Source organism: Equus quagga, chromosome 1 (genome assembly GCF_021613505.1).
Source record: "Equus quagga isolate Etosha38 chromosome 1, UCLA_HA_Equagga_1.0, whole genome shotgun sequence".
Lineage (NCBI taxonomy): Eukaryota > Metazoa > Chordata > Mammalia > Perissodactyla > Equidae > Equus > Equus quagga.
The window spans coordinates 156,133,958-156,161,522 of NC_060267.1; the positions used below are offsets into that span (position 1 = coordinate 156,133,958).

At 40.1% G+C, this 27,565-nt stretch overlaps 2 protein-coding genes across 4 annotated transcripts in view; one reads left to right on the forward strand and one right to left on the reverse strand.

Moving 5' to 3' along the window:
* Positions 1–479: 479 nt before the first annotated feature.
* Positions 480–11,392, reverse strand: OXSM (3-oxoacyl-ACP synthase, mitochondrial). 2 transcript variants are annotated; one of them, XM_046645199.1, is made up of 3 exons: positions 11,270–11,392; positions 2,688–3,801; positions 480–984 (listed from the first exon to the last, which is right to left on the reverse strand). In XM_046645199.1, the coding sequence occupies exons 2-3, from the start codon at positions 3,677–3,679 to the stop codon at positions 582–584; spliced, it is 1,395 nt and encodes a 464-aa protein (XP_046501155.1). In that variant the 5' UTR covers positions 3,680–3,801; positions 11,270–11,392; the 3' UTR covers positions 480–581. The 2 variants fall into 2 exon arrangements, with proteins under 2 accessions (XP_046501155.1, XP_046501149.1); XM_046645193.1 differs by lacking the exon at positions 11,270–11,392 and adding an exon at positions 4,362–4,665.
* An 845-nt stretch (positions 11,393–12,237) lies between these two features.
* Positions 12,238–27,565, forward strand: part of NGLY1 (N-glycanase 1) — a 56,219-nt gene continuing 40,891 nt past the window's right edge. Inside the window, exons 1-3 of one of the 2 annotated variants that reach the window (XM_046680478.1) lie at positions 12,238–12,492; positions 19,053–19,167; positions 23,660–23,905. In XM_046680478.1, coding sequence (XP_046536434.1) covers positions 12,362–12,492; positions 19,053–19,167; positions 23,660–23,905 — 492 coding nt within the window. In that variant the 5' untranslated portion in view covers positions 12,238–12,361. The remainder of the gene's footprint in view (positions 12,493–19,052; positions 19,168–23,659; positions 23,906–27,565) is intronic. The other variant, XM_046680471.1, reaches the window with a different exon arrangement.

Here is a 27,565-nt window from a genome sequence, read left to right on the forward strand (position 1 = left end):
TAGATCATTGCTGGATGACTGCTTTTTCAATGAATGTTGATCAATGATGCAAACTTCCAGTTATATTTGTATTCCTTCTCTACATATTGTATGGGAATGGTGTGCCTAGAGTTGTACAGGGCAGCAAACCTGCCTACCACACAGGAGTTATTCACCAAATGTTTGTGGAAGGGACAGGAGCAGGCGAAATGTCATAAAGAGTTGTTTGACCTAGAGTGTTAGGAAAACAGATCAGTGGGTTCTCACATGGGGGCTATTTTGTCCCCCAGGAAACATCTGGCAATGTCTAGAGACATTTTTGGTTGTCACAACTGCAGAAAGGGGTGCTATCTGAATTTAGTGGGTAGAGACTAGGATGCCGTTAAGCATCCTACAATGTATAGGACAGGTCCCCTTTCTCCAAAAAAGACTTATCCTGTTCAAAATATCAGCAGTGCCAAGGCTGACAAACTCTGACATAGATAAAGCATATCTGGATATTGATATATAAGAATATACATTTATATAAACATAACATTTCTCCACTTAATATAGTTTGTTTATAACATTAAAAAAAATCTGTTTGATTACACTAATTTGTCCTACATGCCAGCAATACAAAGTGTTGCATTAGTACCACCAAAACCAAAGGAATTGGTGAGTCCAATACATCTTTTCTGAGTTTTCCATTCCTGTGCCTTGAGTGGAACATAATTGAGATCAAATTCTGGTTCAGTACAGTCAAGGTTTAAAGTAGGTGGCAGTTTTCGATAATAACAAGCCAGAGCAGTAAAAGCTGCCTCAAGCGCCCCTGCAGCTCCCAGCAGGTGTCCCGTGGCCCCCTTCGTAGAGGAAACTGCAAGGGCGTGTGCATGGTCTTTGAAAAGATGCTTGATAGCTCTGTTTTCAGCAGCATCTCCCAATGGTGTGGAGGTAGCGTGTGCATTGACATAGGATATCTCCTCAGGTTGCACACTTGCATCTTTCACAGCAGCAGTCATACATCTAATAAAATAAGAAAAGAAACTTATCAGAACGTGGGATTCATAATTTCTATGGCTTATATGAAAGAAATATCCAAGTACACTGGATGAAAAGAATTCTTTGCTTTAATAACAACCCCCTTTTGGATTACCATGTGAATTAGAGTGCCATCTGCACGGGAATAATGAGTCACCCCCGGTATCATGGACTGGTTCATCACCATGAGGTAAACACACAAGCCTATGGATTTTATAATCTCCAATAAAATATATTTCCATTTATCTGAGTTGATTTTTTTCCTTAGGGGAAAAAACCACATTGATTCAAGCCTAAAATAACTTTTCCTTGAGGAATTTTTTATCAGTAGGGTGTATGTGTGTGTAGAGATTTAAAATGTGGAGAAAAATTTTATAACCATGTTTTAATTTTTTCTTTCACATTTAAATATAAAACTTGGCATATTTCCCAATAATCTAAAAATGTCTGAACCATTACTTCCGTGCTTCAAATAACCTTTCAAAATCCTGTTTATTTAGGATGTAAGAATTCTAAATAAATGAAGAAGTACAAATCCAAGCCAAAAAAAAAAAAAAGCAAAAATAAAACATTTCTCTGGCAGAACCTTTAAAAAATCTCATGGATGTCAACAATGTCTTTTTTAGTTACTGATCTCTAGGCTGCATATATTTCCTTAAAAGGCAGCTCAGAGTATAATTTGAAGTGCACTGAAAGGTTTCACCTAAACATAACTATTTCTTCATCTAGCTAGCTACTATGCTTGACATTTCTAGCACAGCAACTACTCACTAAATTCAAAAGTGTACTTCAGGGGTTGGTAAACTACGGCCCTGGCCAGATGCCTGTTTTTGTAAATAGTTTCATTAGAACGCAGCCATTTGTTTATGTATTGTTTATGGCTGCTTTCGCACTAGAAGGCAGAGTTGAGCAGTAGTGACAAAGATCCTATGGCCCATAAAGCCGAAAATATTCACTATTTGTCCCTTTACAGAAAAGATTTGCCAACCCCTGGTTAATTTAACTGGTTAAAACATAATACGATCTAAGCAGGCTAAACTATTAGCTAACACATTAACAGAGTTTTTTGTTTTTTTTTTTTTTTTACTTAGCTCACTATCTCTTCTACAATAATAGCAATTTGCTTTTCAAAGTGTGGTCCTCAGACCAGCAGCATCAACATGTCCTGGGAGCTTGTTAGAAATGCAGACTCTCAAGGACCACCCTACACCCACAGAGTCAGAATATGAATTTTAATAAGATTTCTGGGCGATTAAAAGTTGGGAAGTGCTGATTTCATAACAGCAGAACCCTGCTGAAATGGAGCAGAGACTAGACACATCCAGAAAAGAGGGTTGACTTTACTGTCTAAGTCTGATGAAGGGCCAAAGAGGAGGATTACAGGAGGGAGCACTCTGACAGTTGTTAAGCACAATTGGAGGTATGGAAAGTTGGCAAAGACACATATGGTTTTCTTCACAACTTTACTGTCCTTAACTAAAATCCAGTTTTTGTAAAGATGTTCAAATACTTTCAAATATGTCAAACCTGTTGAAGCAAAGAATTCAAAAACAATTTGTTTAGTCTAAAATGGAAAAACAACAGAGATATAGTACACCAGGGCCAGATACTACAGTTTTCCCTAATTTGAGACTCCAATAAAATGTCTTGTTTGAATAAACATTTTGAACGAAACAACCAGTCTTTACCTTAAGGCACCTTCTCCTTCAGGATCGGGGGCGGTTATGTGACCAGCATCACCTGAGAGTCCATAGCCCAAAACTTCAGCATAGATCCGGGCCCCTCTTTGAACAGCATGTTCGTGTTCTTCCAGCACCAGCACAGCTGCACCTTCTCCCATGACAAAACCATCTCTCTTTGGATGAAACGGTCGACATGCCAACTTAGGATCAGAGTTTGTGCTCAGAGCACGGGCTCTGGAAAACCCAGCAAGAGATAAAGGGCTAATGCAAGAATCTGTACCTCCAGCCACCATCACATCAGCATCCCCATGGGCTATAAATCTAAAAGAGTCTCCCACAGCATGAGCTCCTGTGGTACAGGCTGTAGATACTGCATGATTGGGGCCCTTGAGTTTATATCGAATGCTGACCTGGCCTGCTGCCATATTGACCAGAATCTTAGGGACAAAGAATGGGCTGACTTTACTGTAACCTTTCGTCTGAAACATCAAAGCAGTTTCGGAAACAACTTCAAGAGGAATCATTCCCATGCCGATTGCAACACCAGTAGCCACTTGATCAGCTTCAGACTGAGGGTGCCAGCCGGAATCTTTCATGGCTAACTCTGCAGCCCCAATGGCCATAATGGTGGGAGAAGACATGGACTTGACATCTGATTTGGACACAAAGTTTTGTTCATTGAACTGACCTTCGTCACAACCTCTTGGCACATAAGCAGCAACACTGCAAGGGATACTCTTATACTCTTCACCAACCAGTGAAACAATTCCACTCTCTCCTCGTATAAGACGATCCCATACTAGCTGAGTTCCAACACCAAGAGGAGTCACCAAGCCAATGCCTGTAATGACAACCCGCCTACGCAATCTGGATGTTGGTACAGTTCCGAAAAACCTCCTTTTACTTCTTATTAATCGCTGGCATGATCTTGAATATAGAAGGTGAGGGTTGGTAATTTTTAGGAAATTTTGCAAGCAGTTTGACAACATGGTTGACATTCAGACGATCAGAAACACATTCCTGTAATAGATCACAACACGGCCAGGAGGTACTCACTGTTGCTTAAACAGCTTAAAGCTCTAAGGAATAGCGAGGTGTTCTTTCATGTGCTTGGTGTCAGCTGTTAATAAGCATAGGGAAAGTAATGTTACACCATTTTAATTTATACTTATCATCAAAACATCTGTTTGGACTTAACTCCCTTTTTAAACCGTAAGTACCCTCAGACATTCCAAGACAAAGAGGTGAAATGATTCATTCAATTTACCAAAATAGAATTGTACAATGAAAAATACAAAGGCTTTCCTAGCCCAATATGGGCTGCAGAAAGCACCGTTTTTCAGGATTACCAAGGTCTTATTCTAAATAGTATTTCTAGTGTCAGTGGCACAAAACACATTTCAGGGCCTATTCTTTGAGATGGGGTTAGTGGCCTTTATTGATCTTCGAAGCGTAGAAATAACCACGGTTTCAGAAAAGACGAAGGTCAGGGACGGGGAGTAAGGGGGTGTGGCCAATTTCCGCACCGCCTCTCAAGCACCACCACACACAAGCGAAGAAAGTAGGGCGAGAGGAAAAGAAACCTGGCCTCAGGTTACCAGAGTCCCGTCTCCCCGATCCAATCCCGACCCCATTAGGCGGCAGAGGGGCGGAAGAAGAAGCGCAGAGAGCACGGTATACCTTTAACCAGCCTCGCACCGGCTGCGCAGCCGCCGTCCAGGACGACTATGCTCGCTTGCGCACGCGCACACGCTACTCTGCAATGCGCACGCACACGCATGCGTTGCGTCCGAGCCGGCTTCAGCCGGTTGCCCGTGGTGCGCGTCACCTTGGCAGAGGTCAGGCCGTAAGAGGCAGTAGGGGTTTCGGGTGCTGTCGCAGAAACTTGTTTCCCTATTGCAGTGACCCGAAGGTAATCAAGAACGTGCACATAACGCGATGAGAGGGCATTTTTGCCCATCAAAACGGGATTTTTTTTTTTTTTGGCAATGATAATGCCCATTCTTCTGTTGTGGGAGAACGGACACCATCATGTGCCACTGGAATCCTGGGAAAGAATTAAGGAAATTACGGCAGCCTCAAAGTTATTACTGTACATCCCAAAGTTACTTATAACAGTGAAGTAGAACTAACCAAAATGCCCATCAGGAAATGGGTGTGTATTTTGTGGTATATCTAAATGCTGTGTGACCGTTTAAAATAATTTTATACGTGAAGATTAATGTGGAAAGATGTTGAAACTGTTAGGAGATACAAGTTACAAAACAGTATATTTTTTTAAAAAAAGGTTTTTTGATAAGGTCTGCAAGGAGGTACAATAACGGTGATGTTCCCACCCCTTATTTTTGCTTAGCTTTATTTACTGTCTTTTCTACAATAAATAATGCTTTTGTAATAAAGTTATTTTTACTTTTAAAAAATTGTTGCTGGATCTGGGGCAGTGCTTAAAATATCATACCCAATGTCTGAGAAGAATGGAGACATTTATTTCTAAGGGTCTGGAAAATTCAGCAACTTTATTTGCTTAGAACTGGCTGTGAATCTGTATAAAAAAGTAAGAAATCAGCAAGGTGGGTTTATTTAGATGACCCTCTAGTGCTCATGTTAGCCCAGCTCTTGCCCATCTGTTGCTCACGTGCAGTGCATCCTTTTTCTTTTCTCATATAAAGGATTGACCATATAATCTGCGTCTGAACCTCCCAGACATATTTGTTTCTTTCTGAGCAATGTCTTTTAATCAGATTGGTTCCAGGTAGAGTGCTTTGTGTTCTTTGCCAGCTCTAGAGAAGAATTTGAGTCAAGCTTAGTTTTTTCTGGTTAGCACTAGATTTAAATGAGTTTGGAAAAACTGTCTTCAGGGAAGCCCAGTATGCCCTTGAGTCATCCTTGATCCAAGGCATATTCAGTCACTTCTTAGCATGACCTTCATTCAGTGACAATAGTTGCTTTAAGAGGAATTAAATCAAACACGTGGTTATAAAATAACAAACTTGATAAGTGAGAAGTACCCAAACTTGCTCTCTCTTTTCATTGCTATACAATATTTTTAAATAATATGAAAAGACCTACATTTTCTTTGAAGCCAAATTCATGTGCCGTTTTGTTTTTCTTTTGTAATGTCACAAAAGAAGTGATAAATCAGTTAAAATCTTGTAGAAAAATAAAACCACCAAAAAGTCATTTCATTTTTAGTTCTACCTCTTATCTCCTTTCCTTTGGTTTGGAAGGGGTGGGGAATTTTATGATATCCTAATAGCTGCATGTGATTTAGTACCATATTCCTTGCTACAATATCATGATGTTTCTTGCACCAAAATCTGCAAACGGGCTCAACTTACTGTAGCCGCCTGTTCAGACTTCTTAGGTTACTTAAATTTTTTCTAATCCGATTCAAAACTGTCCTTCCAGTTATAGCTCCTATTCTCTATCAAATAATTTCTACCCAGCAAAACTGATCTTCTTGCTATCTCTGGATTGACTTTAGCTTTTCTTTTTGTATCTCTCTATCTTTGCTTGTACTTCAGTTTGTTCAGCATTCATTTTCCTCCTACCTTCTGCTAGAAGCTGGCATACAGAAATGAATAGGGCATGGTTCTTGCTTTCAAGAAGTTCATAGTCTAGTCTAGTATGGAAACATAATGTGCAAACTACTGAAACAGGTACTATAATGGAATATACTAGAATTATTATAATAAGACAAAAGGGACAACTAGGTCAATGCTACCTTCCAAAGTTAGGATAGGATTAAAAATGATCCTTGAACTGCATCCTGAAAGATGAGTAAATGTTAGTCTAGTAACTTGGGTGGGGAAGGGCATCCTGACAGGTGGAGTAGAACAGACCCCTGAGGACGGTATCTTCCACAAACTGCTAGTAGTTCAATATGGTCCATGTTGAATTTGAGGTATGGGACAAAGCAACAGTAAAAGCATGCGAGTGAAGCAGGGGCCAAGCCCCAAAAGTCTGGGTAGCATGCTGCAGATTTTGGATTTGACCCTATAGAGATGGTATGCTGGCAGTCCTGGTCTAATTTGGGGTGCACATTCTTTTACTGAGTCTAAATTCCTCTAGGACAGATACGGTAAAGTCTCATTCCCTTCAGCAGGGTCTCTGCTACTTCTTTTAGTGTTGAACAAAGCCACTTTGTACACTGCAGTTACTTGCGTGGCTCCTCCCACCGTTTGACTTTAGAGTGTGGGTAAGGGGTAGCCAGAGAAAACTTTTTACGGGAAGAATAACATGATCAGATGTGTGCTTGAGAAAGATGACTGTTGCAGCAGCAAGCAAGGATTGGGGGCATGTTGAGGTGGACACGCGAAGAGAGTTAAGACTGGAAAAAGATGATGAACTAAGTTATTGGCAGGGTGGAGAGATGCAAGAGATGCTGAGGAGGAAACATTGCTAGGATGTTGTCCCTGGTTAAATGGGGGGCGTTCTGCCACAGCTTGGAAGTCCTCCCCTTCCTCACCTCCTTAACCTCCAAATTTAAGGGCTCTCTTCAAACTCTTCCTCTTCCATGAAACTGCAACCCATAGTGAAGTTTTCCTTCCTCTAAATTAGTTCTCAAACTTGAGTGTGCATTAAATCACCTGAAGAGTTGTTACTACATTGCTGGGCCTCACCTTTAAAGATGGGGCTTGAGACTATCTTTCCGACAAGTTCCCTGGTGCTGCTCCTGAGGCTGCTGGCCTAACCCCTGCTGTGAACTCATTGTGACCTCCTTGAAAGTAGGGCCTGTGCTTATTTCCTTCCCTGCTTCATAGCGCCTAGCACTGTGCATGGCATTTAGTAGCCACTTCATAAATATTCGGTGAATGGATGGATTATGAATGAATAAACACATACCCTTTATATTGGCTAGTGTACATGCACTGGTCTGTGCATTTCTTACCAAATGACTTTTGTTGTTCTTTTCACAATACCTTTTTTGTTTCATCAACTAAAGGGCTATCTGTAAGTTATCGTTAGTTTTGTCTTTCTTCCTAGATTAAAAGCCTCATGTCATCTAACTCAGACTGCTTTGCACACAACAGGTGCTCAATAAATAGTTGTTGGTTAATCACTTAATGCAATCACACAATAATGAATTCCTGAAGGACTGCAACTCCTTGCTGATGGTCTTTATTGAGGTCAACATTTTCTTTTTTACGACAAAATTGATCCTGGGGAAAGTTTAATAGATTAGTTCCTTCTTTCTTTCTTTCTTTTTATTTTTTTTTAAAGATTTTATTTTTTCCTTTTTCTCCCCAAAGCCCCCCGGTACATAGTTGTATATTCTTCGTTGTGGGTCCTTCTAGTTGTGGCATGTGGGACGCTGCCTCAGCGTGGTTTGATGAGCAGTGCCATGTCCGCGCCCAGGATTCGAACCAACGAAACACTGGGCCGCCTGCAGCGGAGCACGCGAACTTAACCACTCAGCCACGGGGCCAGCCCCAAGTTCTTTTTTCAATATTACTTTTAAGAATAGTGCCACCATGTGTCACCCCTAAATATGGTGTGCTTTATACAGCTAGAATTCTGAAAAAAATTCATTGTTTTGGAGCAAAAAAAATCAAGTAAAAGAACAGGAAGTTCAAAGCTGATTTAATACTAGAACATCCTTTTGTTGTTTGAAGAAATGGTTGGGATAAAGAGATTAAGGGTAGCTTAATATCTTCAACTCTTCTAAAGGAAGCAAATATCAAAATATTTTCAAGTTGACTCAAGTGGAAGAAGCAGACAGGGAAAAGAATGAGTCAAAGTCCCTTATTATAATAAATTCCCTTAATAGTTTCATAAATGGTAGTATACAAAAGAGATTGTAGTTACTCAAGAACTTTAACAGAAGTATTGGTAAATTATGATTTGGAAGGATTTAAATTTTAGGTGATTTAAAATAATAACTTACTGAATTACCTGTGAAGTGATGACTTCTTTGATTTATGGACTGTACACTCTATGGAGCTGGTTTTCAAACTGTGGTTGCATGTTCCCCACAAAGGTACCCGAAGGCTATTGTAGGGGAGTAAGACTTTTCCTCTACCTAAGTGTGGGTTCGTGTGGCTGGAGAACGAATTAAATTCACATGAGACAGAATAGCGAGAGAAAATTAAACAAAGCTTTATAAGGAACCATGGCCTGGGGCCTTTCTTCTCGAAGGGAGAAAGCACACTGAAGAAGTGGGGTGCACAGAGTGGTTATATACCCCCAAACAGGATATTTCACATGTGATTGAAATGTCCCTCCCACAATAGTCACAAGATTGCCCTGTCGGCACAGTGCTTGATGGACACAGCAGATAGTGGGTCTGCTATCTCGGTTGGCATAGCAGGAGGCAAGTCTATTGTCTGGAGCTAGGCAGTCACAGGTGAGTGCAGCAATCAGTTCCTAGCCTAAGGAAAGATGCTTAATCCTTAAAGAAATGCCAATGTTGGGAGGGGGAGGGAAGTCAGTTACAGGAGGTTACTAGACAAGCACAACAAACAAATGCAGATTTAAGTCCTTGCCTTCCCCATTGATTAAGAGTTTCTAGAGACAAGGTCATCTCCTTTCTTCTTCCTGGTACAGAGAGGGAGGCACCTTTTACAGATAGAGATTTACCTTACAAAGGTAAATGTCTCCTAACAAAGGCCAAGCAAGTTCCACTCCTGTCCCAGTTTATCAAAAGCAATCAGCCTCAAATAATCCTCACGCCAAAGAGACATATCTTGGGGTGGCCACTTCCAGTCCCCACACTATTATCTCTGTCAAAGGGAAGGCTGTGCTGATGGCATTCTCTTCCTCCCCTCCCCCCTTCTGCTTCAATTCTAGAGCACCTTCACTTTGGTGTTTTGTATATACCAGGTTCCCTCCTAAGATTTTACTGGGAAAAAAGTTTTCTCTTGCTTTCAAAAAAAATCATAAATACTATATAATATATAATAACCTTAACAATTATTATAAGGATAAATAAACGTGGTAATGGAAAAAAGAAACTCAAATTAAGGGGAATGACAAACAGAAATGGCAAGCAATAGGATATATTGCAGTATATATGAGGTAGCCATTTGGTGAGAACCTAATTCGGCCTGACCTTGTTTTTCCAAAAGGGCCTGACCGTGGCCGTTGAGCATGCATTGTATATCTGCTTTAGACATTCCCTATGGCAAGAACAAAGGCCCTTGAGATAAAGGTGCAGCTTCCCTCCCCCTCCCAATGTTGGCATTTCCTTAAAGATTAAGCATCTTTCCTCAGGCTAGGAACTGATTGCTGCACTCACCTGTGACTGCCCAGCTCAAGACAATAGACTTCCTGCTACTCCCACCGAGATAGCAGACCCACTACCTGCTGTGTCCATCAAACACTGTGCCAACAGGGCAATCTTGTGACTATTCTAAGAGGGACATTTCAATCATATGTGAAACATCCTCTTTGAGGGTATATAACCACCCTGTGTACCCCTGCTTCTTTGGAGTGCTCCCTTCCTTTGTGGAAGGACTCTCCCGGGCCATGGTCCTCACATTCTAGCTCAGACTAAACTCTCCCAAATTTTCATTTATAGATTGGTTATGGATTATTTTCATCGACAGGAATATAGTTTGTGGTAGAGACAGCTAGTTATAATAACCCCAGCCCCCTAACCTTCCATCCTTTAGAGTTGTGGGGCCTGTCCAGCTAGGGACTACATTTCCCAGCCTCCCTACCCCCTCCCCCATTTTATCTGGATGGGGCTTCATTTTTGCCAACAATATGACAGAGAAAATGCTGTATGTTATTTCTGGGCCCATGTGGTTAAGAAGCAGGTATGCCTGCTTTCAGCCCAACCGCTAACTAAATGCAGAAGTCTCTGAGGCTCCATAGCAGGAGTTAACAAACTACAGGCGAAATCCAGTAGGCTCTCTGTCTCTGTAAATAAAGTTTCATTGGAACATAGCCATGCCTGTTCATTTTAAAGTATTGTCTATGCACTAAAACTGCGGATGCAGAGTTAAATATTTTAAACAGAGACCTGATGGCTACAAAGCCTTAAACATTTACTATTTGGCTCTTTACAGAAAATGTTTGTTGACCTTTCTCCAGGATGCAAGGATGCTGGGTCCCTCAATCATTACATGGAGGCAAGCTGCCTGCTGACTAATGACACCTGCATTATTAAACTGTTAGGTGAACAAGAAAGAAATTTCTCTGTGTTAGGTCAGTGAAAATTCTAGTTACAGCAGCTAGCAGCTGTTGATTGAACACACTATTCTTGGAAGCTGATCCAAAAACCTACATATTAAAAACTTTTCACTTATATCTGGCAGATGAATGGTAATTGAAGTGGATGGCACAGCCCAGGGTCTTGCTAGGAGACACTGAAAGAAAATTTCAAATTTTAAAAGCAAATAAAAGAGAAAGCATTAAGAAAATTTAAAGAAGCTACTTAGGCAAGTAAGTTAGCTTAAAAACATAAGGTCAAGAAAAATATTTGTTGAGAGAAAGGAATTGAAAGAAGGGAGCCATTGGTAAACTACAAACTTTCAAGGGTGAGGCAGAGTAGATTAAAGAGGTTAGGACTCATGGTCTAAGAGGAATAAAAGACACTGATCACATGATCTGCCTGCAAAACGGAGTCACAAAATAATACTTACCCTTAAGTGGGATGTGTATTTTTACATTCTTTCCTCTCCTTCCCATTCTATTCTAGTTTGTCCTTATTGTGAACGTGTTTTATGCCGGTCACAAGGTAAACTGAGGCCACAACCCACTATGTTGCAACCTGCGGTTTGAAAAACACTTCTTTCAGAGGCATCATTGAGCTCAAGAGATTTTCAATCATTCACCTAATTCTAAAAAGAATCCAACGCAGCAGAGTTTACAGCCACGCGTTTGTTTTTGAACGTTTGTTGCACCTTCCCCTGGGGTGTTTCATCCACACCTATATCCACACCTATCTAGGAAGGCCAGACAATCTGCGAGGAGAAGCTGTAGGACTGTTTTATTTAGGGGAAAGGGGGTGGTTGGTTGGACTTATACGGGTTTTCCCCACCTTCCTGGCTGGATCAATCGAGGCTGGCTCTGGGGCGCGGAGGAACTCGGCTTTCTAAGACGCGTCGGCCTGCACAGGCCAGCACCGGCTGGCCCACCCCTCCTGGCGGGACCCCCAGCTCCTCCCGACCAGCCCTCCCACCCTACTCCCAACCCTGCTCCCGGCCCTGATCACCAGACGCCCCACCAGTCCTGGCCAAACTTCCCCCGACCCAGATAACCTAGCACCTTGCCCCTTCTGGCCGAAGCCCCCGGGCCTTGACAACCAAGCCCCTGCCCCTCCTGGTCGAAACACCCGGCCTTCCCATCAGCCCCAGACCGCCCAGACGAGGCTCCTGCCCCCCCCCAATAAGCTCCCGCCCCTCCGCCCCTCCCTGCCACCTCCCCCCGCACCCCCGCCGTCCCTCCCGGCCGAGCCCCCCGCCCCTCCCTGCCGAGGCCCCAGCCCCTTTCTGCCGAGCGCCTCCGCTCACTATCCCCCGCCCCTCCCGAACAAGCTCCCTCCCGGCAGAGCCTCCGACCCCTCTCTGCCCAGTGCCCCCCACCCGTCCCGAACAGGGCCCCTCCCGGCCGAGCCAGCCGCCCCTGGCGCAGAATCCCCCAGCCCTCGCGGCCCACGGCGGCGGCGCGCTGAGGCGCCTGCTCAGTGCGGGACGCGGCGCGCTGGGGGCGGCGACGGCGGCGGGCGCTCAAGCATGGCGGCAGCGGCGCTCGGCAGCTCTTCGGGCTCCGCGTCGCCCGCCGTGGCCGAGCTCTGCCAGAACACCCCGGAGACCTTCCTGGAGGCCTCCAAGCTGTTGCTCACCTACGCGGACAACATCCTCAGGTGCGGGGCTGCAGGGTGGCGCGGGGGTCCCGGGGCGCGGCGCCGGCTCGGCCGGGGTTGGGGGCGCCCGACGCGAGCCCCTGAGGGCGGTGAGGCCAGGAGGGACGGGGCCCTGGGCCTGGCTCCGGCTCAGTATCCGAGCCCGCCGGCCAGGCCCCACACCCGCCCGAGAAGAGGAAGTTTCTTTGCCCTTGGGCCTCGGCACCTGATGTCGGGGTGCTCAGGCGTGAGCTGGAGGTCCCGGGATGGGGCAGGGCGGTGGGGGGGCGTGCCCCAGGGCCTGGCCTCTGAGCCTGGTCTTTAACTGTCCTGCTTGTCGGGACATAGACGGTCACAGCCCGCTGTTCCCACGGCGTGGATTTTACCCTACAGGGTGCTTTCAGTTTCTACATGCTTGTCAGAAGTTAGTCCCTGACAAAGTGTTTACTTCCCAACCGGTTTGTGAACACCTTAATACTAAGTATATTATTGAAGTGATGGGTTTTTACATGTTTATGATATTTTTCTGCCCATTTTTGTTGATTGAAACATTGTTAACCATATTAAAGTTGAAATTTTCATATTAATATCTAGATTCTACTTTGCAAAATGACCCTTTAAGAATTAGTGCAGATCACCTTGGATAAGAGTAATTTATTTCATTCTGTGAGCAACAGTACGCTACTAGATCTCTAAGGGGCCATACAGATTTTGGGAATAAGGAGACAAGTTTGATTATTCATTTTGAATCATTACCACTTCAACTTTGGGTCAAATGATGTGGTGTCGGAAGGAGGGACATGATGTGTGGGGGAGGGAAATGGAACCGAGGTTAAAGGAGCTCCGGGTGCCAGGTACTTTATTGGTGTTACCTCATTTATCAGGTCACCGTGACAGTCTAGGCTCTCTGTTCCCCCTCAGCCCCTTGGTATACTTGTCATGTAAGCGGTCTGGATATTGGCTTGAAGTCTAAAAGGAAACTCCTCTCAGTTTCAGGTTCCAGATTTCATGTGACCTAATTTTAGAGGCATTAGTTACCAGTGCAGTGTTTTAACCTATGGCGGTTATAATGTCTTCATATAGGTAACGTTAATGATTTTACAAGTAAATTGAAGGAAAAACATTGAGCCCTTATTATGCACCAGATGTTATGAAGGATGCAGCATGTGCACTGTACACAGCTACACAATTGTGACCTATGTGGGACCGCCTTCCTCCTCTGTGACACCTTCTCAACTCACCCTCTCTACTCTGAGAGGTCTAACAGCTCTTTAGAGCACAAGGATGCCAGTGGACTCTGCAGGAGTGAATGAACTCGTAGGGTGGGACGTCACACCTGGAAAGCAGCCAAACTATTTAAACCCCACTTCAGAAAAGGGAAGTCATCTTGTAATAAGGATTCACTTTTGCTTTCAATCCAGTGAGACCAAAAATGCTAAGATCAAGGTGTTTTGAGGAAGCAAATCATTTGCTTGCAAGTATTGACTTGGCATCATAATCATCATTATGAATGTTTGCCAAACTCATAGAAGAAGCTTGACATGCTGTCAGTTCATGTTATGTTTGTGGTCTTAAAAAGTTTTTATCTAAAAAGGGATTTAGGAGTCTGGAGCTCATATAATTGGAGGTGGTATGAAAAACTACCTTTTTTAGTTTGTTTTACTAATAGTATTAGTCTTTGCCCTCATATTAGAATTCAAACTTCTTCAGGCTAAAGGGGGAAATAAAACTACCTTTTCTTTACTTTCCAAGTTCAGCCACATGTTAACCTCTTAGCAGAAAAGCTCCAGGTCTCATCTTGCCACGCTACATTACAGATATGCTAATCTAACTTATTTGAGAGTAGAGGAAACCGAGATTTTCAGTTCCTTTTGCTGTTTTGGGAAATCCATTAGCATTAGAGATAAGGGACTATGTAAGGGATGTTGTCTTGATAGCCCTTGCTCCTACCTCAGGCTCTGATAATAGTATTTTATAGAATGAATGCTGAAATGAAAATTTCATTAGCAGTTTTTTGGTTTTTTTTCACAGCAACTCTTGTCACTACACACAAGTGAAAATACTACTTCGGGTTAAGTTTTAAATTTATGCTTCGGATGATGTTTATCCTATTCCCCAACTAAGAGTCATAAAGCTAATGAAATTACAGAATAAAATATATGCTAATTTGCATTCCCAGTATGCTATGCGTTTGAACTTTTTACCTTTTTTTTAGTTCACTGAGTTCTAGATAAAGATGTGCTGTCCTCAATATTATCTACTTTCTCAAAAATCGGTAATAGTTTCACTGGCATTCCACTTGGATTCCTTAAATAATTTGCACCATTCGTTCTTACAAAACATACTTGATTTTCCACTAATTTCCTTTGGAAACTATGCACAGTTATTGGTTACGAACCGTCCTGGGTATGATTGGGAAGAACCAAGAATGGAAAGTGGTTTCTTCCTTCAAAGAAAATAAGTATGTCTGGGAGAAAGAAACAGGTACAGAAAATAGCCAGAGCATAAAATCTGGAGAACAATTCAGACACTGTTTAAGCACTTATACATTTATGTGAGCGGATAGCAGAGGGACCTAACGTGGAACAGTTTTGAAAACAGAGATTTAATGAGATAGGACCAGTTGATGGAGTAGCAGAGAACATATATTTGATGTGATAGGCAAAGGAAAGCGATTGTACTTTCTTACTTTCTAGATTCAAAGAGAAGCGTAATGAAAGAGTTTCATGTAGAATAATGGTGTAAGAAGACACAAGGCATGGATTTCATTTGTGAAGCTATTGTAGTAATCATAAGCATAACTGCGGATAGAATGGAGAGAGAAGTATTATAGGCAGGGATTGGCAATTCTAGATGACTAAATGCAAGGAATAGAATTGGTAATGGGAGGAGACAAAATAACCGAAATAACTTCAGATTTCTAGTCTAGGTTACTGTTGACACTTGAAGAAATTGAGAGAGCGTAGTTAATTGAGGATCGGTGGGTTTGTTGGCATCTTGTATGGTGGATAGTAGGTAAGCTTTGTAATCAGACCAGTGGGTTTAAACCCCAGTCAACTATCTCCTAAGAGTGTGATGATAGGCAACTTCTGTAAACTCTCTGGGCTTCAGTCTCCTCTTTTTAAGAGGAAAGAAAAATATCTTGTTATAGGATTGTTGCAAAAGATAGGAACAAATAAAGGATCTGGCACCTATGTTAATCTATTGTGTCTGTCACCCTGAATACGTGTACATTACCCTTATCGTCAGCTACAGAGAATGGTAGGGCCAGAGATGGTTCTAAAGGCAGAGAGATGTTTTTGAAAAATTTACGTGTATCTCAGAATAACAGATTTTTCAGAAGGACAAGAAATAATTTTAAAAATGACCCACAGACCAACTTTTGTGATTAGTAATAAAAATACAAGAGTATTTGATGTACTCATGCACTGCGTTTCCATTTATGTGAACCCTTTCTGAGATTATGCATTCTAAAGAGGAAGAGGGCTAGTAAATGGGCAGATATATTTAATTCTCAGCGTTTCTGAAATTCTTTTTTTCTTAAAGATTGCCACCTGAGCTAACGTCTGTTGCCAGTCTTTTTTTCTTCTTCTCCCCAGAGCCGCCCCGTACATAGTTGTATAGCCTAGTTGTAAGTCCTTGTGGTTGTGCTCTGAAATTCTGAAATAAAAACATTTTAGTTTTTTTTTTTTCTGAGATGCTATGACCTCAGTCGGAGGCCTATGGTTAACGTGTTTTAGAATCTTAGAAATATGGTAGATTATGACTTTTTAGGTGAAAAGCATGACTTTTTCCTACCATTCAATTGTAAAAACAAAGACTAATTTCCCGTAAGTTAAACATTTTGGTAGATACCTGGGGTTAAGACAACTCAGAAGACACCAAAACATCTTCAAAGTGATGGTTGCAGGAAATTTTACTGCCCTTTCAAGACCCCATTTGTTCAACATCATCAGTCAAAACCAAAAAAAAAACCTCAAGTGAAGGTGCAAAATAATTGCTAACAAACAAGATAAATATTACAAGTTGCAGAAATAGTTACTGGTCAGCAGAGGTAGGAGAAAACACATCAAAGAGTTATAGCAAAAAATATTTGAGGAAAGTCTGCAGAGAAAAATAAATTAATGGAAGAAGAAGGTCAAGCAAAAATAAAGCTGGTCCTTAGGGATACTTTAGACGCTGCAGGCTAAGGAGGGTGGTAATAAACTCAAGGATCGTGGACACACTGGAATGATGCTGTAACCCTGAAGATGGAGAAGGGGTTTGTATGGCACTTTTCCGAGGGTAGGAAATGGGATCTGATGGATTTGAGGTCTGATGGCCCAGTGGCCAAGTTCTCTAAGCCTTTGAGGGTTTCAGGGCCTGACTTTTGGCATCAGTTTACACTCAAGACTGGCTCGTCTGCTCAGCATATTTAAAAAGAGGAAGATAGGATTTGGGTAACTGGACATTACTGTCATTTTTTGGTTTTTGTTTGCAATATGCTTTTAGTGAGCGAAACAGATAAATGATATGTGAGGTCTATAAATGTTGTAAAAAGAAAATTGGTCACTAGAAACTAAAAAGGAAAATCTAAACTATACAAAGCCTATAGCAAAGCTTTATATCAAGTTACTTTGAAACATAGATCAAAATAATAAGCTATATCAGTACAACTAATGTAAATTTTATAAGAATTTTTAAACAGTGGTGAAAGAGAAAAGAAAAACTAGAAAATTAAGCCCAGTGAAAGACTTTGGTAATATACAAATCTGGAAGCTGTTGGGAAAAAATAGATTAAAATAGCTCAAGCAGTTTTGCACCGGTAGGATAGATCATTGTGGTGGTACTAATGTGTTTGTTACTCTGTGGAATGTAAGTGTCATGAAAAGATGCCTCATTTATCTATAACTAGCTTGGATAGATGTAGGATTATTTTGTAGTTTAATATTTTTTTGTTTAAGTGGTAAGAAGGGGAGGCACTCTTATGATATAGTGTAGTGTGGAAGCCAGGGATGCTAAACGTTTTGCTGTGCCTAGGGCAGCCCCCCACAACAAAGGCCTGTAATGTCAGTAATGCCGGGGTTGAGAAACCCTGATCTGACACACAGAATAAAAGAGTAGAGCATATATTTTTCTTTGTGTTTCTCAACTATCTGTGATTCTCAAATGACCTTTGGTAAAGAATAGTGTTTTTGTTTTTAATTTCCAATTCTTTGTGGACCTATAACTTTTGTAAAATACAATGAAAATTTGGTTGCAATATCAAATTGCTATAAAAATTACTGAATACTTTCAATTTCTGCAGTTTTTGTGAATAGGTAGCAAAGAGTATGTAGATTGGCACAAATCTCTGGACATTTTGAGTAACACTTGTAAAGCTTTTGTCTCAGAATATTCCGTAAGAAACTTTTATAATTTCTGAAATTAAGAAAAGGAGTTTTAAATAGACTCATTTATGACAGTTTGGCAACAGAGTTGATTGATGGAAAAAGAAATGTGAAAATTGTTTAAACTTCCACAGTTAAAAGCCTTTTTTTGTTTTGTTTTGTTTTTGTATCACAATGTTTAGAGAACATGTATAGTGAAGACAAAGTTGGTTAATCACTTGCTAGCATTTGCTCCCTGCCCCATTCCATACCCCAGGCAGATGGCCTCAGCACTTCTTCCTATGGGTCCCTGACACAGCCTCAGAATTCTTCTTAGTGCTAATGGAAGCCACTGCCATTTCAAGGGAGTTGGTATCAGATACGAAACCTTCTACTTATCATCCTAAATTATGTTCTGAAGGTCTTTTGAGTATACTATTGTGTTTATCTTACTTAACCTTGTATTTTCTTTCTGATTTTTTTTAACAGCTTTTCTGATTGATCAAGGTTATTAAAAATCTGAAATCAAAGCTTTTCATGTACTGGTCATCCCATGTATACTATTCAAAATCTTAATCACGGTAAAAAAAATTCATGTCTTCATTTTATTTTAGTACCATACTTGCGGTGACAAAAATATATCTTGAACTGAAGCAGAAGTTACAGTAAAAACAAGTGTTTGTCTAGGGAAGAAAGAAAATCAAGTGACTATAAAGGTGTACCTAGCTTCATGTTTGTCAGGAGTAAAGTCTTTGAGGAACTGTGATCCATTTTAATATAGCTTCTTAGTTTCTTTTATTCATTCACTTCACAAATATTTGTTAACCACCATCTATGCATCAGGCACCCTTCTTGATGATTGAGATCCATCAGAACAAAACAGGCAAAACCTTCTGCACCCTGTCTGGAGCTTACATGGATTTTTTTCTTAGCAACCTAAAAACTCATACAGGTATTTGGCTTTAACAGCACAGAATTAAAATGTCACATGGATTTCCCTCTGGCAGCATTAATAATATCAGCTGCAAAGTTAAACAGTGAGGTTGTGGTAAATGTATACTGAGGTAAGCATCACAGAATCAGGCTGCTTCACAGACTGTGCTTCCTGTTACTTTACGGTTGGGATCCATACTACCTTGTAGAGTACAGCCAGTGTAAGATGTGAAAAGGAATGCAAAAACATTGTGAAAAATATAAATTGTTATATATAACCAAACCTCGTTTTTTAATCAGAAACCCTAATGATGAAAAATATAGATCTATCCGGATTGGAAACACAGCATTTTCTACTAGACTCTTGCCCGTCAGAGGAGCTGTTGAATGTTTATTTGAAATGGGCTTTGAAGAGGTAAGTATGTTCAAGGGTTTCTTCTTCCCAATTCATGTACAAAGTATACAAAATTGTGTTAATGGATAATTATCTAAATATGATAATTTTTTAATTAATCGATCATTTTGGGAAACTGTGGAACTAATTATTTCTTCACATATTAGACAGTTAAAAGTCATAGTAAATATACATTAAAACCACAGTAAAATACTACTCTCCCACTGGGTAACTTCTTTCTAACAAGTAAGACATGCAACCCAAGGACCAAATTGTGGCTCACTTTAGCAAAAATCTGATTTGTGAACACACCTGAATAGGGTCCAGCCACCTGTCTCCAGTAAGAAATGAAAAGAGTAAACACAGAAAAGCTGAGTTTAGTTGCCACATATAAGGGTTTTCTTCTGTGGCAGGGGAGAATGATCTCAGTGGGTCTTTTTGTTTTTAGGTTAAAAGAAAAGGTTGGTATTTCCATCTTCTGGAATCTCGTGGCATAGTTTAATTTTATGACACAATGAAAGTAGTTATCAATATTGTGAATTTTCTTTATGGGTATAAGCTTAACCATTTTTAGTGTATAGAATATTGAAAGAAGTTGGACCAGGTTGTGGAGACTCGATAGGCAGTAGCGGTCAGAATTGGCAAGGCTGTAGAAGTTGTTAAAGAGATAGGCTAAGTTGCTCTAGGACTTATTTTCCTTCCTGCCTCTCTGCTTCTCTCCCCAGATTCTGTTCCAGGCCCTGGGGATATAGTAGTGAACTAGGTAGATATAGATCCCGTGTCACATGGAGCTTGCATCCTAATAGGTTAGACAGACAGTAGACATGAAAACAAAGACGAGTGCAAAGAAGAAAATAAAGCATGGTAATACAATAAAAAGCAACTGTAGTGACGGGCAGCTGTGTAAGAATGAGTGGTCAAGGAATGCCTCTGAGGAGATAATATTTGAGCTGGAACCTGAGTAACAAGAAGCAGTTCAGGTACCTGAAAGCTCTCAGGTAAGAGTTTTCACGTAGAAGGATTCGCATGTGCAAAGGACATCTAGCAGGAGCAGCACAGAAAGTAGCTACAGAGGCAGGAAGAGGCAAGGGCATGAGTTTTTGAGGACTGTGATAAAGACTTGGATCTTATTCTAAGTGAGATGGGAAGCCATTGGAAGGGGAATGGAAGAATATTTTTAAAGATTACTCTAGCAGTTGTAAAGAGGATATTCTGGATGTTCTGGGATGGGGCAAGGGAAAGCAGGGAGACCTGTTGGAAAGCTTATTATATTAGTCTCAATGAGAAAGAGTAGCGGTTTGTGTAAGTTCCATGAGGGCAGGGATTTTTGCCTATTGTTCTCAGCTTCTGGAATTGTGCTGGTGCATTTAGGCACTAAATACAAATGTGTTGAATTAAAGACTGTTTGCAGTGGAGACGGAGGAGAAGTTCAGGGATCCAAAATTTCTTTTTGAAGCAGTATGCTGGACTTGCTGATGAGTTGGTTGTGGAGTATAAGGGAAAGAAAAGAATCAGGGGTGACTTCTAGTTTTGATTTGAGCAACTAAGTGGATGGGAGTACTATTAATTGAGAATGAGAACTCTTGGAGAGTAACAAGTGTCAAGATAAATCACTACCTGTCTTTTGGATAATTTTCACTGGTATACTGTTAAATATTCAAGTAGAGGTGTCAGGTAGGCAGTTGGATATATGAGTCTATAACTCAAAAGGAGAGGTCAGGCTGAAGGTATAAATTATGGTGTTGTCTGCTTGTAGTCACGGACATCTGATATAGAGACTTTAAACTATAGAGGGGAAAAATTGAGAGCATTGCTGATTTTGTTCAAGGAAATGCAGATGTTTGAGAGTCAAATGGCAGGAAAATTGAGTAAATGACAACCGGAGACTGTACTAATTTCTCATTGTTGAAGTGTCACAGATTCAGTGGAATCAGATTTGTCTTTCAGTCAGCAAATATTCGAGTGCCAGATAGGGTGACCAACCATTCCAGTTTGCCTGGGATTGGCCTGTTTTAGCATGGAAAGTCCCACATCCCAGAAAACCCCTCAGTCTCAGGCAGACCTGAGAGTAACAAGAAAACAAGCCAGATTGAGACTTGCGGTAGTATATGACACAAATGGAGTCACAATTTCAGAAAAAATTAACATGTTTTGATAAGAGTAATTTATACTGAAAGTTCTGGTTGGCTTTGAGTGTCACACCTCAGGACCTGTCTGAAGTAAAGGTTTTATCATTGTGGCTAAGTTGCAGGAGACACTAATGGAGCTGAAACTAAACTCTGCCGCCAAAAGGAAACTTGGTAGCCTTTGAGATGAAGTAGGAATCTAAGACCTATCCCAAAATTTTCAACTGTGTATTAAACTCCTGGATGCTTTTGGGCCCACTTGTCTCTGAGGCTGTATTCTTTTTTATCAAAATTCTGAGAAGGAGGTTGAGAAAGACTGGGATCCAAGTAGATATGTCACCCATCAGGCTAGCTTAGTGGAGTGGTTCTCACCAGGAGCCATACCCACCCTCCATCTATACCCCCACCCCCGTCCTGAGGGTGGGGCATTGGAGAAGGGCAGTTTTGATTATCTTGGTGACTGGAAGATATAACCAGCATTTAGTGGGCAGGGGCCAGGTTTGCTTAATGTCTGGCAATGAGAATTGCCTCAGCAAAAATCCATTGAGAAACATAGGTTTGTTAAATACTAGATTTCTCATCAAGTTCTGAAATGTTACTGTATCTAGTACATTAAGCCTGTAACTTTGTCCTTTTATGAAAATACAGTGCTGTTGATTAAAATTTTGGTACAGACACTTTGACCATAGTCGTATTCTTTTAGGACTGGTCCTGAAAAGGTGGAAGGGAGCAAGGCATGAGCAGCATCTCTGTCTTACCAGGGCCCTCTCTGAGGGGTGGACTGAGGCATAGATCCAGATACCTGTCATGCTATTTTTCCTTCTCTGTCCGTGGTGTCATCTACCTTTCTCAGTGCTCCACTAGCAGTATGAGATCAGAAGCTTCCATAGTTGATTTTAAACCAGATGTCTGGTTTTTCTTCCCAGACTCATCCTAGATATAAGGTGGTTCCTTCTAATGTTGGAAAAGTCATCGTGTTCTGATTTGTGCCAACCATCATAACTGTAGAAATGTTCTGTTTTTGCCCAACCCGTCCAACTGTTTGCACAAGCTTGTGGTCTTGGGTCTCTGTTCAGTCTAAGATGGAGTGAATGATAGCCTAACAGTTAAGGTCATGCAATTTGAATCCTTGCTCTGACAATTCTGTAGCATCAGGCAAGTTATTTAACTTCTCCGAGCCTTATTTTCATATAAAAAGTGAAGATAAACCTAATACCTACCTTTGAGGGTGGTTGTGAGAGTTACATAAGATACTGTATGTAAAATGCTTAGCACAGTACCTAGAACACATATAAACATAATAAGTAGTAGTAGTCTTTTTTTGCAGCTATTATGGGTAATATATGGAGCTTGCTGGCTTCTTCCAGCTTTTTTAAAAAGATTCATATGGAATTGATTTTCATGCTATTAATGAGTAATGTCTTGGTCAGTTGATGCCTGTAGGTCTGCCATCACCAGGATGTAAGGTCATTCTCAATTGTGGAGTTTAATTTAAATACTCACAATCTACAAGTCTGTCTGCTGCACATTGTAACAACTGTTTTATCTCATTTGCAGTTAGTGGAATTACTGTTTTGACATTGTTGCTTCTCAACATCTTGAAACTTGATTGAATATATTTTCATTTCACTTTTTTCTTGCTTTGTACTTGGCTCCCTATTTTACATGGTGAGCCTTATTGTAATGTTTATTGTATCTCAAAGCACTCTGATTATATTATTGGTATTCATTAAATGAATCACTACATAAAGAATTGGATTTTTACTGTTTGATTTTTTGTTTTGTTTGGATCACCTTTGTATTACTGTTAACAAGACATAGTTTTCAATTGACCATCAAGGTACACTTTTATTATCTTGGGGGAGAAGTGGTGGATCCCATATATAGACTTCTAATCATGTAACTATTCTTTACAGACTTGTGTTGAGAAAATTCAAAGGTTGTTATATAACTTCTTATCGTTTTTATGTGACCAGTGATCATTTTGTATGGCTATATCTCTAGTTTCGTTGTTATTTCATAGGGAATTTCATAGAGAATAGTAGTATCGTATACTATTGCAGAGAAGATAGGAATATCATTTGTGCAATTCTTATATGGCTTTCTATCTTATTATTCCTAAAAGATAAAATATTTTATTAAAGGTCCTTTGAAATAAGGTAGGCATTATATGCTAACAGGAGACGAATTTTCTTAATTTTCTGGTTTATGTTAGGCATTACTTTTGACTGTATAAAAAAAGTGCCATAGTGGTAAGAAAACAGAATGTTTGTAAAGATACGGTGTATTCTATAGTGTTGGCTTCCTTTTATATATATATATATATATAAGAATGACTGTCAGTATAAAACAAAGGTTAAAATTTTTTCTGATTTTATAAATTCCAGGGAGAAACACATCTTATCTTTCCTAAAAAAGCTTCAGTGGAGCAGCTGCAAAAAATCCGTGACCTGATTGCCATAGAGAGAAGTAGCAGATTAGATGGATCAAATAAGAGCCACAAAGTAGAATTACCTCAGCAGCCTGCAGCCAGTATCCAGCTTCCTACAACGCAGTCTTCAAATCCTAATGGGTTAACCCAGCGTGCAGGGAACAGTGAAGGGCAGTCAGCAAATCCACCGTCTGCTCCGATGGTAATGTTGGAATTAAACCTTCCTTAACTGTTCCTTTCAACGTATTGAAGGAGCGAAAGCTCTGAAGTATGTTATGGTTTATTCCTGAATTTATGCCCCAGTTATTCTTGGTTCTTATAATTCGAATACATTTAAATTTCCTCAGCTCTTTATAAAATGTCAAATTTGTAACAAAAGGGAAAATGGCTATCTTTTATTTATACTTTTAAATCTTAACTTGCGGCTTATTGCTTCTGAGGCAGCCTAAGTATCTGTTGCATTAGTACTTAGGTCAGTTATACAAATTAGCATATGTCTTTAACCTAAAACAAAGTAGTGGACTTGCGGGACAAAGGTATGGCCATTAAATAAGATTTCCTCTACTGCATTGACACTTCTGATCTGAATTTTACCTGCTGCCATTAACCATGGGGATTATTAATTCCAACAGCCTAACTGTTAACAATACCTCAATTTAATAAAAAATCAGCTTCTTTAAGGTAAATAATGATGTATTAATTTACTGTTAGTGGTGCGAGCAAATTAGTGAAGTTTTGTTATTAGCATATACAGATATATACTTCTGAAGAATTGAAATCAAACTTTTGATGTCTTATAGGCATTCTTGGTACACCTACATGATCTCATTTAATAGGAAATTATCATGTTTACAAAAGTCCCTTTTGATAAAGGTCCTTAAGTATTCTTCTCCTAAATTTTCACTGTCAGAAAAGTTTTTGTAATTTTTCTGTAGTGGTTTTATCAGTAGCCAGCTTAGACGTATGTCTTCATTTTAATTTTGGTAAAACACCTTGTCACTGCCCTCCGTGCAGCAGAACTTTATATAGAGTCAGTTTTTAAATCTACCCTTAATTTTTTGCAGCTGAGTAATTCCAGAGCCTTGAACCTTACCTCGCTGGTAGTCAAATAATGGGCAGTCATTCCTCTGCGTAGTCTGGGAAGGCCCAAAGCTTGTCTTTAAAAACTTAAGAATAGAGATGATAGGGGCTGTCAGGGGAAGAGTCAGAGAGTTACTGTCCTTTTATATAATTGTTGTTGAGTGGTTTCTAAACGTTTTTCGTGGAGGATTAACTCCTCTAGAATATATTCCTTTGTGTCTCAGATTGACTTAGGTTAACTTTTAAGTCTTTAAAATATTTTTTCCTCTCATTAGCTTCATAGCTAATGTCTATTTGTAATAATAAATGCAGCTAGTGTTTATGAATGCTTCTGAGAAACTGTTACTGGATACTGTTGGATCAACTAGTAGTGATGCTAAGTAGCTGTGGGCATCAGATGAGATAGCATCTATGAAAGCTTTGGAAGCTGTAAAGGGCTTATTAAGTGTTTACGCTTAGTAATAATAGTTCTTCCTGTAAAGTGTCTGAGCTGCTTCATTCAGTACAAAGTTATCACACATTAACAGAAAAGTGAGACTACTGAATTTTAATGTGACAGAATACTAACCCGAGTCAGTCTGTTCCTTAGAACAGTGGTGTCCACTCTTTTGATGGTACATCTTACCAGTAATAAAATGTTAAGTACGTGACCCAATAAGTGTCTATTAACTTATAAATTATATGCTTTTATACTGATATGTACCTTATACAATAATCATGTGAAAAATCAAAGGGTGAAGTAAAAGGTAGATCTAAGATACACTCCAGTGGATTCTTTTGTGCCCCTCTCTTGAGCATGTGCATTCCATCTTGGAATACCTGAGGTCTTCATCAGTTTTGCAGTTAAGGTTGATACAGAAGCATATTTAATCTCTTCCTTGGTTTTTACCACCTTTTTGTATCCTTTTTCTATTTAAAGTGTTAGAATATATCTTTTAAGATTCCCTACTTTATCTTTTGTTGAATCTCAGTTTTACAGTGTAAAATGCACAGTATTAACCAGCCTTGTAGAAAGGCATATAACGCATGAAAACATTTTATTTTACAAAATAGCTCTTTCCTGAACTAAGTAGTATTTTGTTAGTGTTCTGGCTTAGGAAGTCCATTCACATTTTCTGAGTCTTCTTTAACTTCTTTCCTTTTTTTGATTCTTACTCTGGCAATTCCGATATAGTTTAAGGTATTTAAGATTGTTAATCACCAGAAAGCATCTGTATACTACACCAGAAACAAAATATCATTTTATTGCCAAAGCACATTTAGAGTTTAGAAGAAAATAAACTGTCTTTCTCAAAGACATATGCTCTTAGTAGGCTAGTGTATGTCAACTCTTATTTCTGTAGTCCTTGGGACAAAGTATCTTTTCTGTGTTCTTTAAGAGATTCGGGAGAAATTAGAATGAATCTTGTTTTTTATAGCTAACTCTTGATTATCCACGGATCACTAGAATATACCTTTTTTTTTTGGTGAGGAACACTGGCTCTGAGCTAACGTCTGTAGCCAGTCTTCCTCTTCTGTATCCGTCTTTCTCTATTTTGTATGTGGGCTGCTACCACTGCATGGCTTGATAAGTGGTGCATAGGTCTGCAGCCAGGATCTGAACCCGCAAACCCCAGGCCACCGAAGCGGGGCACACAGACTTAACCACTATGCCACTGGGCTGGCCCCTGGAATACACATTTTTAAAAAGTATTTTGTGATTTAAGTTTTTATCACCACTAGTTGCTATACTTGAGAATTTGACGGTTATGTCTTCCTGCCTTGTCTATTTTAAGTGGGAATACTAATTGAGAATTAAAATGGACCAAAGTCAAGCAGCAGGAGAGAGATTAAAAAAGCATTTAACCTTTGTATAAAGTAGACAAATCCTGAGCACTGGTGAGCTTCATAACTATTATAATATTTTTTGGTTAAAACGATCTTAAGGACCGGCCCCTTGGCTGAGTGGTTAATTCGGGCGCTCTGCTTCAGCAGCCCAGGGTTTTGCTGGTTCAGATCCTGGGCATGGACATGGCACCGCTTATCGGGCCATGCTGAGGCAGCATCCCACATGTCACAACTAGAGGCACTCACAACTAGAATATACAACTGTGTACTGGGGGGCTTTGGGGAGAAGAAGAAGGAAGAAAGAAAAAAAAGAAGATTGGCAACAGATTTTAGCTTAGGTGCCAATCTTTAAAAAAAAACAAAAACAAAACTATATCAAGAAAAATTTTGAAATAGACAAGGTGATAGTCACTGATGTTGACGCTTGCCGTTTGCTTTTCCTTCAAGATATAAAGCACTGAAACGTATTGGTTCTCAATAAGTGATCTTTGTTAGAAACTTATTTTGCTGCCTTTTCTGCTTATTTTATCTAAATGGAATTGTACAATATGTAGTCTTTTGCTTCTGGCTTCTTTTATTTTGTGTGTTTTTCAAATTTATCCATATTATAGGATGTATCAGTATTTTACTCCTTTTTATTGCTGAATCGTATTACCTGATAGGCATTTGGGTTGTTTCCCATGTTTGCCTATTCTGAATAATGCTGCTATGAACGTTCACATATACAAGGCTCTGTGTGGACATATGTTTTCATTTCTCTTGGGTAGATTCCTAGGAGTGGAACCACTGGGTTGTATGGTAAGTTTATCTTTAATGTTTTAAGAAATTGCCAAGCTGTTTTCCAAAGTTGCTGCACCATTTGATATTCTCACCAGCCATGTGTGAAGGTTCCAATTTCTTGGTATCCTTACCCACACTCATTATTGTCTCTTATAGTATAGCCATTTTAGTAGAT